Consider the following 20,316-nt stretch of genomic DNA (forward strand, 5'->3'; position numbering starts at 1 on the left):
TTTTAGGTTGAAATTGGTTGGCGGAAAGAACCACTTTTTGCTCAAACTACTGAAATAAATGAACTTTTCTTTGATCATCCCATTTATGGTTATTTCTTACTGAACCTGTTGTGCATTGATTGTTTGGATCAATTGGAATGTTTGAGAATGATACAGGATAAATGTTACTGTGAGCGAACTGGAATCAGCCATTCGATTTTGTTTTTTGTAAACATGGGGCAGTGGCGTTAAACCGCCACTAGGTGGGGGTGGGGGGCTGCTGAGAACGTTTGGCTTGGGATTCCTCATCAAGTGCCTGAAAAGGTGAATAACCAGCAAGTAGACATGTTTTCTGCAAACAATCCTTTATTGCAGCGGAGCGGTACAACTGGTCAGTCATGGTTAGAGAGTGTCCATTGGCATGACGGGATCAAATAGTCATGTATGTGACTGACCGGCAACATCATTTAGGAAAGTCCACAAAACGATACATACTGAGTACTGCTCAAAAAATGGCCATGACCAAGGTCCCACTCTAATCTAGATTAGTTGGCAAAAATAATAGCACCAGCTGTGAGCATATCCCTTGTCTGTCTGTCTGTCTGTCTGTCTGTCTGTCTGTCTGTCTGTCTGTCTGTCTGCCCGTCCTTGGGATTCTTAGAAACGTTTGTGGCTTCTGGATAAGGTGACATTAGGCAGGAAAAAGAGCTACTGTAGTGTGGCTGACTTGAAGAGAAGCAAACGGTTCTAAACAGTGATCATGTCAAAGTGCTCATAATAGATTGTCATTAAGACTGGAGTGGGACAGTACTGTATTATTTATTATCTGGCAGATGATAGGACAATCCACCAATGACTTTGAATTCCCCGTGAAGCGGTAAGGGGCTAGCTAGATCAAGACAAAAATCAACTAAAAGGTCGTACACAAGTGGAAAGTGGGGGATTCTAAAAACACACTTGCATCGGGCGACACGGTGCGGAGTGTGTGCGTGTTTACTCGTCCGATTTCATCTTGATCTGCGCCTGCATCTTCGCGATCATCTCTTGCATGCGTCTCAGCTAAAAGAAAATGAAAGAAGAGCAAAACATGATGACAACAGGACATTTGGAAAAATACTGCCCGGGGCTATCTGCTGCCATCTTGTGAGCCGAGGTTCACGCAGAATTTCTTTTGCAGCGGATTGCTTTGAAATTGTGGTGGAAATTTGAAATGGTTCATTGATTGCAGTTAGGCTTGCTCGTGTGACGTTCACAATGCCCACCCGATGGAACGTGCTCTTGCTTTTGGGATGCATTGCACACAAACTACAAACTTACAAATTGACATTGCATTTCAAGAGGGCCATTGTCTGAGCTGAGCTGCTTTTTCTTTCTTTCAAATGGAGGGAAGTCATTGCCATCATAAAAGTGGGCCAGGACATCCGGACAGGAAGTGAGGTCATAGACTTGCCCGACCGACGGAGTGTATAATATTGTTTGCAAGCGACTCTGATTGCTGCCCTCTGGTCAAGATGTTAAGATTGTAACACACACACACACACACACACACACTCAGGATCATTAGGGAAAAGCTTGGCATTGCCAAACGTTGGCAAATGGGTATAAACAAGACATAGTAGACTGAATAATAACGTGTTTGTGCGTACCTCAGCCTCCTTCTGTAGCAGTATCTGGTCTTTATCCATCACGTCCTCATCCACAGCTCTAGAGGGAAGCAAACAGCAGCCCAGGATGGATTCAAGGCGCAAGGGAGCAGCTCGTCGTCGACATCATAGCAGCCAGCGTCTTACCTTCCAGCTCTCTTCAGCCTCTCTGAGCGGAAGTTCTCGTAATGCAGATCCTGAGTGACCTCCTGCAGGTCTTGCATGTGCGTCCTGCAACCAGCACAGCAGCACGATGAGGTCTTTGGGCTCTCGGGGCGAAGGAAATAAGAGCTCCAATTTCTGAAGTGGCCGGAAGGACTCACACCAGCATGGTGCGCAGCTTGAGGAAGTCGTTGTGCTCAGGGTTCTCCACCTCCACGACCCCCCACGGGTACAGGCGACCGCGGATCTTCTTGTCCTTCACCTCGATCAGCTGATTGGAGCCAATCACGGCAAAGGGAATGCTGGCCTGAGTGGAGAGGACGCATCTCAGCGAACGACTAGCAAAGTAAACATTGGACAGAAATGATTCCCGTCCTGAGCACATTGCCTTCAGGAGGTCCGCTAGCTTCAGCTGAAGGTCAACTTTATCGCCAGCAGGTGGAGACAGACACGGTTACAACCTTCAGGACTCTGGTCTGCTCCTTGAACTCCTCATCCTCGTCCGAGTCGGCGTCAGGTAGCTGATAGATTCGAATTCCGTGCTCGGCGATCTCATCCAGGATCTAAAATGCAGAAGGAGGGCGAGGCGGCCGGCCCGGGTCATGACCACTTTGCAAACACTCCCTTCTCCCCAGTCACATGTGGAAACCCCAAATATGTTTCATAAAAGTAATAGTCCAAGGATCACCTACACATGCACAGTCAAACAAAGGTCTTTGTTTCAAGGCTGCTGGAAATGCAGCTGCGTTTGACAGCCATAAACGGAGAAGAAGGTGGGCGGGATGAGTGGAAGGCACGTATTCGTGTTGTTGCAGCAACACACAAGTCCCGCGGAGGACACGCAAAGGGGGTGGAAGGTGAAAATTAACACGCCCGTCTGTGTGTGTGTGTGTGTGTGTGCGTGTGTGTCTCAGCGTCAACTTCTCTGGCCGTCTTTTATTGAAAGGCTGCCGAGACCTATTGGAACAAAGGCCCCGCCCGCCCGCCCTGCCCTGCCTGGCTTTCTTTCCCCCGACCGACCATGGGACACATGTCAGTATTTATTATTCTAAAGATCAAGGCACCATTTGTCTTTTGTATTCCCGTAGCGTACTGTATTGTGATGTAAGGGAGCCAAGAAACGTCAAGCGGCCTTGTTTTCTTGACTTTTGGGGCCACTTTCATGTCGGGAAGGACGGGGGGGGACGGGTGAGTCGCTCGCTCGCTCGGCTCCGATCCCGGGAAGTGACAGCGGCTTTTCCAGCTCCTGTTTGCACACTTGTTATGGCTCAACTTTGTTTTCTCAGCCAGCCATATGTGCGTGGGTGCTGAGGTATTGTTGTGCTGCAGATGTAAAAACAAACGTGACTCAAGAGTGGGGCTTCTTCTCAACGCCTCCAAAATGCAGAAAGTCGCCACTTTTGGGAAATTGCGCGCTCGCTCGCTCGCTCGCTCGGTGAGAAAATAAACTGGCTCCACACAATGGCAGGAAACAAACAGCAAACGTACAGTGGAGCCTGATCTCATTGGATTCATTAGTGCTCTTATCTTCATTTGTAGAGAGCATTTGAGTCCAAACAACTTCATACCAATGGCTTTCTATTCTCAGTGGCAGCCAATGTAAAAAACATTTGGGCATGAAGCTGTGCCAAGTATGCCACCCAGTACACACACACACACACACGCACTGATAAGAATCATAGATTCAATTCAGTGTTTGGAAAAAACCTTTTTTCAACATGCCCATTTCCTCTTGATAAAACACGTTGCCACAGAGAAAGATAAGAAATGGGCTCTCGTCACTATTGGCGCTTTCTTGCCCACTGTCAAAAGCGGGAAGGGGCAGGTCAACATTTACCTCGCTCGAGTCAACCGTCACCAATTGGAGGAGATGGACTCTCTCTTGACTTAAGACCTGATGATGAAGTGTTTGGGGATCCCAGCAAGCGAGCCCCAAAGGGCGCACAATGCTCTATGTGCTTGTGTACAGGATGACCGACCCACCGTATGTACGTGGACGTGCTGAGCAACTCAACCGGTAAGTCCAATTTCCAACAGGTGCCACAATCACGGATGTCCGACCTTCCTTCCTCCAAATCTGTGTTGACTTGGCTTAATCCCTCTTGCTCTTGCTCTTGCTTCACGGCACTACTCCCCTCCTGGTCATTTCGTATTTTTGTTGGCACCAGCGGGAGCCACAGTGATTTTGTGACCATCCTGCGCAGCTCCGAGACTTTACTCGGACCTGTTGTGCTTGGCTGCGCAACTGCGCTCAGTGTCGTTAAGACGGCCAACAATGTGGCCCTGGAGAGCCCAGCGCAATATTAATGAGAAAAGGAAGCCTGAGCTTCTGGTTAACGCTGGACCTTTAATATCAAGCATTGTTTCGGGAAAAATATCCAGGAGACGTACTAGGGTGGAGGGAGCCTGATACCGTTTTATGTCCACGTCGTCCAATTCCAGTAAGATGAAGCCAAACAATAGCTTACCTACTCACTAAACATACAACCAGAAATGCGAAGTCTTCATTATAGCAATCGACGAGAAAGAATCCAAAACGCCTTCTGGGTTGACAACACAACAAAGGAAAGGAAGAGAGCGACACTGGCCGTCACTGGAATAAACAGTGACAACACACAACAACACATGTTTGAAATCACACTTGTTGAAGAGAGGACAGAGGCGGAGGCAAGTATCCTGCCTGCCTGCATGGCTGCCTGCGTGGCTGCCTGCCTGGCTGCATGGCTGCCTGCGTGGCTGCCTGCCTGGCTGCGTGGCTGCCTGCCTGCCTGCATGGCTGCCTGCCTGGCTGCATGGCTGCCTGGCCTATTGCTGGGAAACAATACTTGGAAGTAGAACGGAGCGCTCAGAGGGAGGGAAAGAAATGGCTGCGAGCGAGGGAATCCAAGCAGAAAAAAAAGACAGAGAGAGCGCATGAAGAGGTCCATCAAGAAAAGTCCATCCGAAAAGCTCTCCAGCTGCACGTGCTCCTGAGGAATGCGCACCGCAAAAGAGCAAGAAAAACAGCAAGAGCGACTAAGAGTAACATTTGCGGAACCTCCCAGCTTCTGCGGGGAAGAAAGCGATGCGGAACATGAACTTTATTAGCATGTCGCGTCATGCGCGATAAAAATCAACTTTTGGGAGCGGATACGGAGGAGGTCAGCAGTGGGAAATGATTGTCTTCAAGCTGGAGACTCGTGTGTCAATATGAGTCCACTTCAAACAGAGATAAGGACAGTGGAAAAGCAAGAGAAAGAATGGGCTATTTTCACAGGAATCCCATTTCAGAGACATTTATACGGCTGGGGAAACAATTGGAAGAAGAAAAGCAGCAGTCCACAAAATGTTTGCACTCTGAAAGTATCCATTTACGGCTCAGAGTTCCCGTCGCTCGAATGAAATGATCAACCCCCCTCCATGAGCGGACATTGCCGCGTGTCTTTGGTGTTGGGAAAGCACTTACCATTTTTTTTCCATGTAAAATGCGCCCCATGTATAATACGCACCCTAAAAATGGCATGTCGATGCTGGAAAAAAAACCTGGACCCATGTATAATGCATGTATGCACCCCAGATTTTAGGACAATAAATTAGTTAAATTTTGCGCATTATACATGGAAAAAAAAACGGTAAGTGAATCTTTTTGTCAGTTCCAAAGTCAAGTTAAAGCAATTCCAAACTGTCCTGGGATGCACAAAAAGTCTTTGTCTGTCCTGTCTGTGTGTGTGTGTGTGTGTGTGTGTGTGTGTGTGTGCGTGTGTGTGTGCGTGTGTGTAAGCAGGAAAACAACGGTCAAGCGAACTTGCGTTCCCTTCCCGCCGACAAAGGGTCCTCAACAATACCTGCTGATGAACCAGAAGAGGCCACCACCTCACTCCCCCGATCTCATGTGAACTGGCGTGAAAAAAGAGTGGCGGGCAGGAGGGAGGGAGGGAGGGAGGGAGGGGGGGAGGATTTTTGTGCAAGTCTCGCTCTTTGGCTCCCTACCAAACCTGAGTGAGTGTGAGTGGCACAGTAAGAAACAATAGGATTAAAGACGCACATTCCAGATAGATCCCATCAGGGTCTGAAGGACAGCTCAGACTGGAACAGACCGGAGCAGAACAGCAGGATTTGTTCTCATGGGAAATAACGTCTGTCCATGTGTCACATGACTTTGGACGTCCCTCCCATTGTCTTGCTGAGACCACCCATTTTGTCATCTAGTGTTTGAGCAGGGCATCTTTGGAAAGGGGAACGAACATGCACGTGACACCAAATCAAACGGCCGTCCAAAGAGACCCAAAGTGTGGCCGCCAGATCGTGTGCTAAAGAGCAGCTTGCCCGCCCGCCCGCCCGATGAGGACAAGTGCACATTTATTGTTAGAAACGGACGACATCTCCTGAGAAAAGAAATAGCTCTGCCAATGGCTTGAAAAACAGTGGTAGGAAAGAGAGCCGCACACGCACACGTACACGCACGCAGCTTGAAGCTTCTGATATTGGCTTTGAAGAAAACACAATCAGCCGGGACTAAAAATGGTGGAGGGGGGCGTAGGATTTGTTCACACAGCAGCGCATGCTCCAGTGCTTTGGGGAGACGACATTGAGGCAGACAATGAGGGGAAAACTGTGACTGCGCCCCGCCGGCCAGAGTTGAAATACAGCAGCTGAGTGGACAAATGTGTGTGTGTGTGTGTGTTGGGGTCAAGTCCAACGTGGGAGGAAAAGAGCCAGCTGGTGCAAAAAAGGTGGCTGAGAGGGGATGAGGACGCGGAACGGGAAAAGCCAGGACACAGGAAACACAAGGGAGCCCAGAGGACAAGTGCCAAAACACGTGATTAGCCCGCTAGCGCATGCCAAACACGTCGTAAAGATAGACGGCCAAAATCCAACACCCTGGATTGTGATCAACACTGAAAGGATGGTGAAACGCTATCAAACATCTGCTACAGTCTTGCATCACACCTCCACTCCAAATTCATCTGTCAGCCTTTCCGTTGGAAGCGCGTCGTCCGTCACGTTGTTTCTTCCGAGCAATGGCGGAAAAAAACTCCCTGACTGAAGGTGAAACTGACAAGTGATGAATACAACGCAGACATTGAATGAGTGGTTTTCACGGGCTTCCTGGATGAGCTATCGATTGGACGGATGCACTTGAAGCTGAAAGATCGGACCTTGGAGAGATCGCTCCCGCTCTTAAAAGATTGGGCGAGTAAAGTGGCGCGCAAGATGATCAAGATCCCATCAAAGGCAGACGGGCTTGAGACGGCAACAAAAAAAGCAGTCAAGCTGACTGAGACTCAGCCTAACCCTGACCCAGCAAGCAGCCAGCAAGCAGCCAGCCAGCCAGCAAGCAGCCAGCCAGCCAGCCAGCCAGCCAGCCAGCCAGCCAGCCAGCCAGCCAGCCAGCCAGGCCCACACAGGATATGAGTCTTAAGGCCCCAGACTGAGAAAGAGGATCAGCCGTTCTCCTCTGAGCAATTTTGGAGCGGGAGGAAATTGCCATTGGGGAGGGAAAGAAAGCAAAAGGTAGAAGAGCGGCAAACATGTGGAGAAAGAAACAATCGCCAGAGAAAACATTTACTACCAAAGTACATTTTCTTTGTCCAAGCTGCTGGCGGCCACGGGCTAGGTCGTGACACATTGCAGGAAATGTAGATTGTTCTGTACAAGCTGTTTCCCCTGGCTTCAACAAGAGAACGTGCAAACGGCTAACGGGGGTCTCCTTTAAAAACATAGACCCTGGACCAAATTCTCCAGGTTATACATCACCCTGGACATTATGACAGGATGCGCGCGTGTACCCAGCAGAACCACTTCAGCTAATCTGATCCAAGCAACAAAATGCAACATTCTTATGGCCTTGACTTGTGCAATTTGTTTTTGAAATATCCAGTCCAACGCTAGCTATTGCACAATGAAATCCTTTCACAATTGGGAGGAAGATTTCTCAAGAGTCGACAAAGAATTGTGTCCTCAAAAAGGCAAAACAAAATCACCAGCTAGGAATGAAAACAGTGCAACTGGAACATTTGTTCTCTTCAAAAAAAGCAAAGAAAGCCGCGGAATGGGCTGCAGCCACTTTGCACACTTGTAAACAGACAGCTTACACTGCAGTGAGACATCTGCACACACTGCTGCCCGTTTCACAAGTGTGAGATTGGTGCCAAACCAACCAACGGGACGGACGGATGACCTGCCCGCCCGCCCGTGTTGACACGTACAGCAAATGGTTCCAGGAAGTTGCAGCAAGGAAAAAAAAAAAAAAAGAAAAAAAAAAAAAAAAAGCCCACACCAGTCAATATGCATCACGAGATTTGTGAGCCCACCTCTAACAATGTCTTTTCCAGGAACCTGTTTTGTCAGTATATGTCAATAGTTGCATGTGATAGATACGCTTCCAGAGGTTTAGGACCAAGGTCAGCTGCGACAGGAAAGCAAAGTTGGCCGCAGGAAGCGTCGGCGGAGGTCGCAACACAAAGCCATGCCACCCACCCCGCAAAGTACACCCACCCCGCTTCATGCACGACAATTGCAAATGGAGGAATTGCACATTGCAACTGCTGACTATGACAGCCAGCCCTCGGCGCAGCATTGCTAGATGGGAAGCCGCTCCAAAATGAAGACCTTTGAGTCGGAAACAATCAACACAATGAAATGCTGAGACTACAATCCAATCAAGCTTGCCATGGCGCAAAATGAGGGATTTTCAAGCTAATTTCCGGCAAAAGTCAATCGACTTCTTTGAGCCTGCCTGCCTGTCTGTCTGTCTGTCTGTCTGTCAGAGCACCGGCCGGCTCCAGAGCCTGAATGAGGCGCAGGAGGGGAGCTGTGAGCTTTCAAAAGATGGCCGGCCGGCCGCTCCAATTAAAAAGGCCGGCCCCAGGTTGAAAAAGTGATTTAGTAGCGCAATCAAGGGCAGGAAAAGCCTGCTGCCGTCAGCCGTGACGTACGTGTTGTCCTTCCAGCTATCGTCAGCAGGAAACTCGGGAGCGTGCTCCAAAAGGAAGGAGCGAGTGGATGAAATGAGCTCATGGACGTGCCAAACGGCCCCGAGATTGTTCTCAAAACACCATATCCCCTTCTTGAGTCCGAGACCAGAGCTTACCCGTCTCTTCAGGCGATCCCTCTCCTTCAGCGTCAGCGTGTCGGCCTTAGCGATGACGGGGACGATATTCACTTTGCTGTGGATGGCTTTCATGAACTCCACGTCCAAAGGCTTGAGACTAAGGGCAAGTCGGTGACAAGATGAGCAAAAGAGCCAGCTCAGCTAATGACACAGAATTTGCTCTCAAATCAAAACAAGGGCAAAGAAATGCCTGCCCGCTTACCCGTGTCCGAAAGGCGAGATGAAGTAGAAGCAGCAGTGCACGCGGTTGTCCACTATGTGGCGGCGGTTCAGGCCGCTCTCGTCGTGGAGGTAGCGCTCAAACTGGTTGTCGATGTACTGAATGATGGTCTTGAAGCTTTGCAAAACACAAGTGAGGCAGTGAGTGAGTGAGGCAGTGAGTGAGTGAGGCAGTGAGTGAGTGAGTGAGTGAGTGAGTGAGTGAGTGAGTGAGTGAGTGAGTGAGTGAGTGAGTGAGGGAGGCAGTGAGTGAGGGAGTGAGGGAGTGAGGGAGGCAGTGAGCAGCTGCCCAAACCTAAAACTGCGTGACTTGGTGCAGGACTGTCACCCCAAAACAAAAACGAAAAAAGAAACAAGTCAAAAAGTCCAAGTCAAAACAAAATCCACTTTTTCATTGATTTTCATATGACGTATTCTTTGTGCCCTCTCCGCTGCATCCATTGCAGCCTGGTGATCCTGGAAGGGGGATCCTTCAAGATCAAGGGATGCTTTGAGAAGAATTGTCCATTTTTGTCCATGTGAAGCCCTTTGAGACTGCTTGTGATTTAGGGCGATACAAACAAACAAACAAACTTGACTTGACTCACATGCACACCAAAGGGCAATTTAGAGTCTTCAATTGACCTTCACATGTATCCATCTTGAACCAGCGTACTGTCCACATGTGTGGACAATCATTCCAAAATGACAAAAAGAAGCAACTCGAAAGGAGCCGCATCTGATATGAAGAGAAAGCACAACCTACAGCGTGAAAATCCACTTCATAAAGATATCACCGTGATGAACGAGAAAAATGTCAATCGGCAGTCCCGGGCAGATTGCGCTCGACCTCGGAAGCTTCCGCGCGAGCCATTTACAACAGGATGTATCCTGTCATTAAGAATCAGAACCTTTTCCACATTGATAACGATGACTGGCCCGATAACGCTTTTGTTGGACGCAATGTGTTGGTGTAACACCACTGAAGGGAGGGAGGGAGAAAGGAGTCAAGGATGAAACTTGAGGACGGGAGCGAAGACGAAGGAGAAAAGTTTTCACTTCCTCCCTCCCTCCCTCCCTCCCTCCCTCCCTCCAAGGCAAACAAAAAGAAAGACACACCAGTCCTGGCTGTTGATGGCGTCGCCGTAGCCCGGTGTGTCCACCACGGTGAGGCGGAGCTTCACTCCCCGCTCTTCGATCTCCACCGTGGACGCCTCGATCTGCACCGTCCTCTCGATCTTTTCTGCCAAGCGGGGGAAGAGCGAGTGAGCGCTTGACAAAGACGGACGGCCGCTCTCATCTCATTTGTCATTTCCGCAAGGGGTCGGTCGTGTGGTGCTTTTGCTCGTCTCCAAAGTCAGTTGGACAGAATGAGGGTGGGGGCCATTCCCAGCATTCCTGCTCAACTCTTGCTCAGCTGGAGACAGTGGAGCAGACATGCTGCTATGATTGCAGTTTACCTGCGGCGCCAGGAATGTAGCGTTCAGGGTAGAGATCGGTGAGGAACAAGCTGTTGATCAGTGTGGATTTGCCCAAACCCGTCTCCCCTGAAAACAAAGAGCAAAGTGACGCCATGAGCGAGGGGGAGGACAGTGAAAGCGCTTCAATGGCGACACCCACCTACAACCATCAGGGTGAATTCAAAGCCCTTTTTCACCGACTTTCGGTGGACTTGGTTGGGGAGGTTGGCAAAGCCAACGTAACTCGACATTGCTGATGTGTACGCCGGCCGGAGGAGGCCCCTCAAACCTGCAGTACAAGACAAGACATTCGATGGTTTGCAAAAGTGACTTAGGATGAGATGATCATGGCTGTATCATGCTTGTTTCAAGCCGGAACACTTTTCCTCTCTCCTTGGAATCTTTGTCCATTCACGCAGAAGAACAATTGAAAGTTCACCGATGTGGAAAAGGACCCGCTGGCTCACGAGCTCTGTGCTTTCCAACAAAGCGCCCGCATGACTATTGCAAATGTCTGCTGCTATCCAATGGGATTTGGCACATTGATTTCATTTATCGCGAGTAGGAAGCGTGCGTGACGACACGACGAGCCAGCTTTCTTTCAGCAAAGTCTGAAGATCGCACTCTTGATAGGACCGTGTTTTGGTACCAAAGAGCTCCCCGGGCGCCAAATTTCTTCCGAGAGCTCCGTTAAACAAACGGCCGGCAAGATGAATTAGCCACGTCATGAGCGAGCGCCAACAACAGGCTGGCTGCATCTGATCATCAACACACTAGGCGCCCCTTGACGCGTGATAGATAAGGAGGCACAAGGAGGCACAAGGAGGCAAAGGGCTAGTGCCTGCACTCACGAGGGTGGCGGCGTGGGAACCTTAGCTGACCTTTTTCCGCTGGCATGTGACACATTGGTCGCTCGCTCGCTCGGTGGGCACATTTCACACGCTTGAACTGAATTAGACGGTGGCATCAACATGATAGTGAGCGAGCGAGCGAGCGAGCGAGCGGACTATCCATCAAAGTGACAATGTGCTGCTTGTTGATTTGTCTGCTTTCCAAAAGTCTCCCTTGCAACGTTGACATGACAACATTAACCTCAGTCTTGGTACTGCAACCTTTCAGTACTGGACCAACGCGATTCGTACCAAAGCGGGAGTGTGACATTCACAGCTTTGGGTAAAGGAAATACTAGGAGATGATTGTCCTTCCATTTTTATACTGACTTGCACTGGGCACCTGCCAAGTACAGAAGATTGGGAACAGGAGCAACAGTGTAATAACGCAGATGCCAACGGATAATTGTTAGGAAGAAGATTTTCATATGAAAAAACGCTCGCTATGGTCACAACAGGGCAAACAAGCAGGAGGCACACTCCAGACGTGTGGAGCTAAATGAAAGAATGGCACCTTGGGGGAAGTTGCCCCCTTTGACAGTCAGTAGTTTTCAGAGGCAGCTGAGCAGAACTACTAGTCGCCGCCAAAGCTCTAATGGAGAGATTTGAATCAACACCAGAGTAGTCGTTATTTGACGTCTTTTCTCTGGCAACACATCATGGGAACCCTGCGGATACTTCATTAAACAAACAGAACCAAAAAGAAATGTTTGGAACAGGTTAAGACCCACTTGATGACAGACAGGGCCTGTTATAAATCATGACTCAGTGGTGGGCAAGAGTAATAAAGACACCGTACGAGTCCGTAAGCCGCGCTTTAGGCGACACGTGAAAATAGGAGCGTGGAGGCCAGGAAAAGGTTCCACAATAGGCGGGATGGGAAAACCTTTCGAGCGTTTGTTTCAATGCGTCGCCGTAAACACCTGCTCCTTTGTTGGTTGTTTGCTTGCTGGAAAATTCCTTCTTAGAATCGAAGACTCTCCAAGCGGCTTGTTCATGTTCAACTCGTTTCATATTCATGGCGGCGGCAAATCCGAGAAAATCTGCGCTATGACAGGTGGGGGATCTTGCCGCTGATATAGCGCCACATCTGCACTTGGATTTTCCTCCGCGCTTTCTCACCTTTTCAAAACGGCTCACTGGCATTTGTGTCTTTTCAAAGCACTTCACGGCGGTCCAAAGAACAAGCCGGTCCTCTCGCTTTGTGTACGACTCGGATTGGTGTCAGACGGGAGAGCCTCGACACAAATCCGGCAAAAAGGGATTTAAAGACGTTTGTGTTTGTCGTTTCCGGATATTGTCCACACGCAGCATTGTACTGCGCGGTTTGCCCCCCCCCCCCACCCCGCCCCTTCTTCTTTGTTGAATTGACCGCCGTCCCACGGCTCAGTCACGCTATTCACAGAGCCAACTAAATCAATGTACGTAGTGCGAAACAAAGTAAGTCAGGAGCAATGTGGCCAGATTGTATAAGGCACCCCCCCTTTATTGACTGCTTATTTGGGGGAAATCCTTTTCTCCTGAGGGTCAAAGGTGAGCTGCAGTCTGTGAGATGCAGTCATCAGGTTGACAAAGAGAAAAGGCTTCATTCACAGCACAGCTGCAACTAACCAGCTTCCATTCATCAACGTCTTTTCTTTCCAAAAATGGGACATTATTTCAAACCACCATTATTCACCATTTAGGCCAAAAAGTTGATCTTGGTTTTCCAAAGTGAAATCCGAAATGATGTGTCTGTTTGGACGGAGGATGACAAATCAGAGAATACTTGCGGTTGACAGGATTCACACTTGGACAATTTGACCTCAAAAAGGTATCTGGACCATTCATCGATGCCAGTATTCAATTCGCGTCATCGTCAATTAATCATTGCACCTTCACTTCACACTCAACAATGAAATCAAATGAAAATCTTTTTTCTTTCCGCTAATTCAATAGGTTTTTTTCTCCCCTATTGGAGTCTATTTGAGGTGAGGAGTTTGTTTTCTTTTCTAGCAGACAATGCAATGAATATAAATAGAACGGGTGAAATCTTGTGCTAAATTCAAATCAAACTTCTGCAACAAGGAGGAACATGAATCATGTTGTTTTTCCATTCACAGCACAGACAAGGGCCGGCCGGCCGGGCCTTCCCTTCCCTTCCCTTCCCTTCCCTGCGTAGCTAGCTGCTAATGTCGAGCAGATGTCTTACTTGGCGCTCCTGTGCCGCTGCTTACCGTTTAGGTCGCGGGAAGGAGAAAGGTCAGAGAACGGTGAAGGAGCTCAGCTCAGCTCTGCCCAGCGCCGAGACTCCCTCCGTCGTTCGCTACATTGTGGCCCCGCCCCGCCCCGCCGCGGTAATGGCGCACCCACCGTCAACAGCTAAATTGTTGCCCAAAAAACGCCAGCTGACAGCGAGAATTTGCACCGACCGAGTGAAAGAAAGCGCAAGTCCAGATGGATGATCATTCCTCAATATGCCACATTTGGGACGATTGTTTGCCCCCCCCCTCTCCATTATTGTAGCGGAAGACATTTACATGGAGACGTTTGAAGGCAAGAAGGTTACACAAGAGGGCGTTTGCGGCTGAAAGTGGATGATTTGAATGGCTCGTAGATTAAGCTTTGATGCCGGACTGATTTAGGGGCACAATGGAGCGAGTGGCCGTTGTGTACGTACGTACAAAGCGGCCGGCGGGACAATGGCATGAGAGAAAGGAGCTCTGTGGAAGCCAAAGGAGACCTTGGCGCCTTCCAGCCAGGGCCCTCATATTGGGCCCATGCAGTGTGGCGGGCGCCGTGACTTGAGAGCTTGATCGCTAGCGCATGTGCCCGCCTGAAAGTGGTGAGCTTGGATCCTCGGGCCTTTCTCTTTCGCCAAGCAAGCTACGGCCGAATCCGGCTCTCAAAAGCAGCCGGCCGGGCGGGCTCCCATCCAGCTCATGAGCAACTTGAGAAAAGAATGGATCAGCACTCACCAAGTGCAGTCCGTCCACAGATTTACTAGAAAATATGGAAAGTTGAAGAGATAAGGCCAGTGATTTGTTTGTATCGTTGCTACGATCGGATTTGTTTGACAAAATTGTTGCAGCAAGTGTTTACTGAGAAAATTCTCAAAGTCGGACGTTGTTGCTTCAGGGAGTCGGATTTCGACACGCACGCACGCACGCATTTTGCCATTGTGATATTGACTGCTACTTTTACAGAGATGTTGGAAACGTTTTGATAAAGTAGCTTCTGTGACGGCTTAGCACAATGATGTTGTCATCGTAATTCATTGTAAAACTGTATAAGAATACATTTTCATTGACTAAACAAGTTTTGAAAGGCTTGACGTGAGGCGATATAGAAAGCTGGAGAGAGCGGAACATGGCTGGATGAGATGAAAATATGTGTTAAGAAATGTTTGATGAGCAGATGTCAAATGTAAATCAGGTTGATTTCCTTCCGGCTGCTCAGATCGTGATGACATTGAAATGGATTTTCATCGTGGGGCCCTAGGATGACACTTACAGTGGGGAAACGTTTGACCATTTTTAAAAATACTCATTAGTGGGCTGCACCCGAGACCGTTCGCAAGGGAATCAAATGCAGACTAATAATAACCGTTGAATGATGTTAACATGCATATTTAAGAGGTCTTGGTTAAATACTTGACCCCCCCCCCCCCCCCCCCCCCCAAATCTGGGACGTTGGGAAGTCACCACACCCAATCGACACGGACAATCGAAACAAGTCAACTTTCATTATTAGCCTTGAGAATGTGTCATATTTCAACTAAGTACATTCTGAATCCTGGAAAGTTAACGACTTTGAGTTGTTACTTTGTCTACTGTTGCCAGCCAAGTTGGACTGTGAGCTAGCCTCGCGCTGGTGCTGGCTTTTCTCTTTTCTTTCCCCCCCCCCCCCCATTAAGGCTTTGGCGCTATCGCTTGATGAAGAAACAAAAGCTACACATGAGTGCATCCGCATTCACGCCTTACCTGAACTTTGAGATAAAGTTTGTGAACAAGAGCGTTTCGTTTAGTTCCGCTGTCCCAGCCCAGGAAAAGGAGACGCGGAAGTTGCTCGCTCGCTCGCTCGCTCGCTCGAAGACCGCCTTCCTTCTTTCCCTCCCTCCCTCCTTCCAACCTTCGTCTCGTCTACCGGACGCCATTCCGGCTCAGCTTCCCGTAGCCAAGCGTCCAATTTTTCAATCCAACATGGCTGCCGACGTGTCACAGTTTCTTTGACTGTCATGCACAAGTTTTCCATGAGTTAAAAAAAAGAACAAAATATTCGTCAGCATAAAATGGAATACGTTTAAAATAACACACAACAGAAAGAAAGAAAGTTATAGCGAGTAAATATTTTGACATATGGAAATATATTGTATACTATAGGTTACGACATTATCCTGCCTTACTACCTTCAATTTGTTTTTCTTGCACAACTTTCGTTGACGATTGCATTGCTTTTGTGTATTTCATGTCAAGCCCAAAGGGTTCAAATAAGCGAAATAGACCCAGTAGTAATGACTGTCTACACGGAAGGGAAACAATACCATCCCAACAGTGAAGTAAAAGCCTGAATTGTGCTTCATCCAAATATTTTCAACAACGTGTCAAGGTGAATACATTGTAATATTCTTTGGTGTATTTGGTTGCTTTTAAAAAGTGAACGTCGGTGGAAAGTATTTCAAGGCCATCTTTCGATGAAAAAAGTGGATAGTATTTGCTGCGCTTTGATGTCATCAAGGTTGTTAAAGTGAATGACACTTGCTTTGCTTTTTCCTCCTTTGTGCTTTTCATCTTTGATGTCACAAATAGCCAATGAACAGGCTAATGCTTAAGTACGAGGTTATAGGTGCAAATTGAGCAAAACACGTGCAAAAAAAAGAATCATCTCAAACTCCCTAGTGTAGTGGTGCAGTCCAGTGCGTTTGGTCTGGAAGCCCCCCCCCCCGCCTTCATCGCAAATGATTCTAGCGTGTTCAAAGCGCGCTCGATTCAGCCTCCCAACTGGCCCGCCCTCCCATTGGTCCTCCAGGGATGCGGCTGGAGCTGATTGGAGGAAAGTTTCCACTCGGACTTTCAACACATCCCCGCCCCGCGTTAAAAGAAAGAAAAAAGAAAGAAAAAAAACATCGGTGTTTCTGCGAGTCCAGTTGTTTTCACATTCACACAAAGGAACTGTGCGCTGCCGTTGCATAGAGCGAGCGACAGAGATGCGCAAATAAGAAGCCGCTAAAGAAAGGCCTTTTTTGAAGCCAAGAGGAGAGCGAGAGCGAGAGCGTGAGCGACTTTGCCAAGTGCTTTTGGACGCATCGCTGATTGGGGGGGGGTAAAGAAAAGCCAAGATGGTATCGGCCGGCTTGGAGATTCTGGGACTGTCGCTGTGCGTGCTCGGCTCTCTCCTGGTGATGGTGGCGTGCGGGCTGCCCATGTGGAAGGTGACCGCGTTCATCGAGGCCAACATCGTGGTGGCGCAAACCATCTGGGACGGCCTGTGGATGACGTGCGTGGTTCAGAGCACCGGGCAGATGCAGTGCAAGGTGCACGACTCGGTGCTGTCCCTCAGCCACGACCTCCAGGCGGCTCGGGCGCTCACCATCATCGCGTCGGTGATGGGCGTGCTGGGGCTGATGGTGGTGATCGCCGGAGCGCAGTGCACCAACTGCATTCGCAACGACTACGTCAAGGCGCGGGTGGTGAACGCCGGCGGCGTCATCTACATCAGCAGCGGCCTCTTCGTCTTGGTGCCCCTGTGCTGGATGGCCAACAACATCATCTCGGATTTCTACAACCCGCAGGTGCCCGGCTCCAAGAAGCGAGAGATCGGCGCCGCGCTCTACATCGGCTGGGCGGCCTCGGCGCTCCTCTTTATCGGCGGCGCCGTGCTCTGCTGCTCCTGCCCGTCCGACGGCAACGCGGGATACTCGGTCAAATACGCGCCCACCAAGAGAGCCACGCCGAACGGGGACTACGACAAACGGAATTATGTCTAGCCCCGCTCGGACTTGGGGCTTTTGCTTGCTTTCTTGCTTGCTTGCTTGCTTGCACGCACCTGCCTTCCTTTATATCCTCGACTCGTTCAATAAACTCCATGGACGGACGGACGGACGGACGGACGGACGGAGCAACCACGTTTTTCCTATCAGCGGGACTTTTCCCCTCTTCTTTTGGAAACCTAAAACGACATCAAAGGACTACAGTATTAGGTACATGCTTTTGGAATGATTGAGTTTTTTGTTTGTAGCGGAACTCGCACATGCTTCGCCTGCCAATTGCGCTGCGCTCCATGATAATGACATAAAAGAGATGTATTAGTCAGAAAGCTTTTTTCAAAACCCAAACTAAATGAGATTTGAATACTTTGTTCACTGCGTGGGGTGGGGGGGGGGCTATTTTTCAAAACCCAAACTATATGAGATTTTAATACTTTTTGTGAGAGGTATCACAGTACCCCCTCGAATTTTGGACTCCCAAGATCAAATGAACCCGTTTTGAATGATATCCAAATGGCCAGGCAGACCGAGCGAGGATGTGGATGAAGGCAGGCTGGCTGGTTGGCGTCCAGAGGGATTACTTCCAACAGGAATACTCACTCGTAGTGCTTTGGCGGCTTTGAAATGTATCATTTATCATGCCAGTTCTGGAACTTTTTGGACACACTCAAAAACTTTGGCTGGGATTGATGACTGCGACGTTATTATTCCCTCCCATGCAGCACCTGCCGGCATGGAGCGGTCGGTCGGCCGGCCGGCGCAGGAAGCCTCATTTCTTTTCTCAACTTCCTGGAATTGTTTGCTTTCCTTGTTTGATGTAGTGATTCGTGTATAAGAAGATGCACTATTGTTTCCCTTTTTATTCCAATTAAACTCACTATACTTGTCTGGAATCTGCTTCAAGTGTTTTTTTTCCCGTTTTCACTGCGTATGCCTAAAGCTCCCCCAATGCACAAAAGTATTTTGGGGGTCCATAGAAATCCAGATGACAATGGCCATTCAGCTTGAGTGGGGCGCACAATGCTCCACAACCCCCACCGTGGTCTTTTCAGAGCCCCCGCCTGCCCGAGCCTGCCTGAGGCCCACCCACCCACGCCAGTGAAAAGGCTTCAAATGAAGACTGCGGAGAAGTTGCTGGAAAGGCTCTTCCCTTCCTGTGAGTCGCTCCGTCGGTCAGCTGGCCGGCGGCTCGCCACCAAAGAATCCAGGCGCCGAGGAGATGCAAGAAAGGAGATGTGGAAATGTTTGGTTTGCTCTTTCAAGCTCCAGTCAAGCGCCACCCGACCGAGCTGGTGTTAAAAGCGTGACTGAATTCCAAAAGCTTATCCATACTTGTTGTGCTGCTTACTTAAGAGTCTTAGCGGGTCATATGCTCTCTTCAAAGTTGGAAATATGGATGGCCATGCATACAGTCGGCCAAGTCGGAAGGGGGGACAGAAGTGACTCCATAGCGCAGCACGTCGGAATGATTTGGAAAAAGGATCCATTCTTTTTAACTCCATGATTGCAATTGATCATGCAAATACTTTTTTGAACAAACACAAGCCCTAAATTAATAACCTAACCCTAATTACTGATGTTAATTAGTTGTGTTCATTTAATCAGTCACTTAAGAAACCAAGTTGACTGCTGATGAATTTTTTTGGAAACAGTTCATCAAAGGGAGGGGGGGGGCGAGCTTACACCGTTGTCACGGTGATGGATTTACACTTTTACAACTTCCTGTCAACACAGGTGTAAAAAGTTTAGCGCAAAAGTCACATTTTGACCTCGGAAATGGCGCTTTCGGGAACAATAGCAAGTCGATGCTCACTCACTACGAGTTTTATGGCGTTAGTGGGAGGGACGCTTAGCAGAGAATAGGAATGATCACAACAAGTGACTTTTCTTTCAGTTCAAGTGGACACATACAAACAAACCGACCGACCGATTCAAATGGAGAGAAAATGTGCTTTCACTTAACACAACTGATTCCAATTGGTGAAAAACTTGAAATGTTTTTCAGGGTAAAAATAAACCCAATTAAAACAACAACAACAAGAAGGTATTTCAGTGATAAAAGTTCAACAAACATCTATCTATTCATCCATTTTCCACAGCATTTGTCCTCATTTTGAGACCAGCCAGGCAGGGCACATATTCACATAAACAAACAATTCACAGCCACAGTCATCAGTCACACTATGGAAAGTGTTCAATTTGGAAAGTGGAGGCAAAGCGAGAGGGAGGAAGCTGAAGAAAACGGGAAGAACATAAAAATGAAACCAAATGGAAAAAGGAAGTGGCCAGTGACTTTTGGGACAGCCTGTCCATGAATACGAGCAGAGTACCTTGGGCTACAAGTGACGACGGCACACTCAAAAAAAAAAAAAAAAAAAAAAGAAAAAGGAGCGTTAGCTACAAGATCCACTCAGCTGCAACACAAAGACCTCCTTGCTTGATTAGTTTTTGTCGCATTGTTAGTTCCACGGCTTTGGTCACAGGCAAGGCCAGGCCTGGGCAGGCAAGGCCAGGCAAATAGGGCCAGCAACGTCACTCAATGACATTCTCCATGGTAACCGGGGAGAAGCCGCTGTTGCCACGGCTACCAGAAGCTATAGTGTGGCAAGCGCAAAACATTCCTGCTGGGCAGAGATTTACTTCAAGCTTGTCACACATATAGTGAGTGAGCTATGCAACGTGTCGCCGGAGAATAACAATATGCCTCAAGATCTTTCCCTCTGAACTTGACCTCACCTAGCCCGGGCTCTCATGACACGACCTTTGTGGCCTCAGGTCACTTCCTACGGCTTTATGTTTGAGTCATGCTCGTCTTGATCTCATCAGTCACAACGCTAATTGGACCTGTCATGTCATGACTCGTGTCAAAATACAGAAAAGTGACTTCCGCCTTGGCTCGACGGTCAAGAAATGTAGCGGTCTCATT

General features: G+C 48.7%; 2 protein-coding genes across 2 annotated transcripts; one reads left to right on the forward strand and one right to left on the reverse strand.

Annotated features, from left to right (window-relative positions):
* Window positions 1-327: 327 nt before the first annotated feature.
* Window positions 328-15,546, reverse strand: zgc:63587 (uncharacterized protein LOC393431 homolog). Its single transcript, XM_061278797.1, has 11 exons — window positions 15,388-15,546; window positions 10,696-10,824; window positions 10,536-10,622; window positions 10,195-10,318; window positions 9,080-9,214; window positions 8,857-8,974; window positions 2,246-2,347; window positions 1,946-2,091; window positions 1,770-1,853; window positions 1,626-1,683; window positions 328-1,038 (listed from the first exon to the last, which is right to left on the reverse strand). The coding sequence occupies exons 2-11, from the start codon at window positions 10,784-10,786 to the stop codon at window positions 973-975; spliced, it is 1,011 nt and encodes a 336-aa protein (XP_061134781.1). The 5' UTR covers window positions 10,787-10,824; window positions 15,388-15,546; the 3' UTR covers window positions 328-972.
* Window positions 15,547-16,510: 964 nt separating this feature from the next.
* On the forward strand, window positions 16,511-18,283 carry cldn5a (claudin 5a). Its single transcript, XM_061278799.1, has one exon. The coding sequence runs from the start codon at window positions 16,743-16,745 to the stop codon at window positions 17,388-17,390; it is 648 nt and encodes a 215-aa protein (XP_061134783.1). The 5' UTR covers window positions 16,511-16,742; the 3' UTR covers window positions 17,391-18,283.
* The last annotated feature ends 2,033 nt before the right edge of the window (window positions 18,284-20,316 follow it).

Source organism: Syngnathus typhle, linkage group LG5 (genome assembly GCF_033458585.1).
Source record: "Syngnathus typhle isolate RoL2023-S1 ecotype Sweden linkage group LG5, RoL_Styp_1.0, whole genome shotgun sequence".
NCBI lineage: Eukaryota > Metazoa > Chordata > Actinopteri > Syngnathiformes > Syngnathidae > Syngnathus > Syngnathus typhle.

Bases quoted from the DNA above. Each gene is read 5' to 3' on its own strand.
- zgc:63587 (XM_061278797.1), bottom strand. From the start codon at position 10,786: ATGTCGAGTTACGTTGGCTTTGCCAACCTCCCCAACCAAGTCCACCGA. The intron at 9,215-10,194 runs GTGTGTCTTTCT...TGTTTTGCAAAG, and splicing joins GCCATCAACAGCCAGGACTG to CTTCAAGACCATCATTCAGT. The intron at 2,092-2,245 runs GTTGTAACCGTG...CTCTCCACTCAG, and splicing joins AGCAGACCAGAGTCCTGAAG to GCCAGCATTCCCTTTGCCGT.
- cldn5a (XM_061278799.1), top strand. From the start codon at position 16,743: ATGGTATCGGCCGGCTTGGAGATTCTGGGACTGTCGCTGTGCGTGCTC.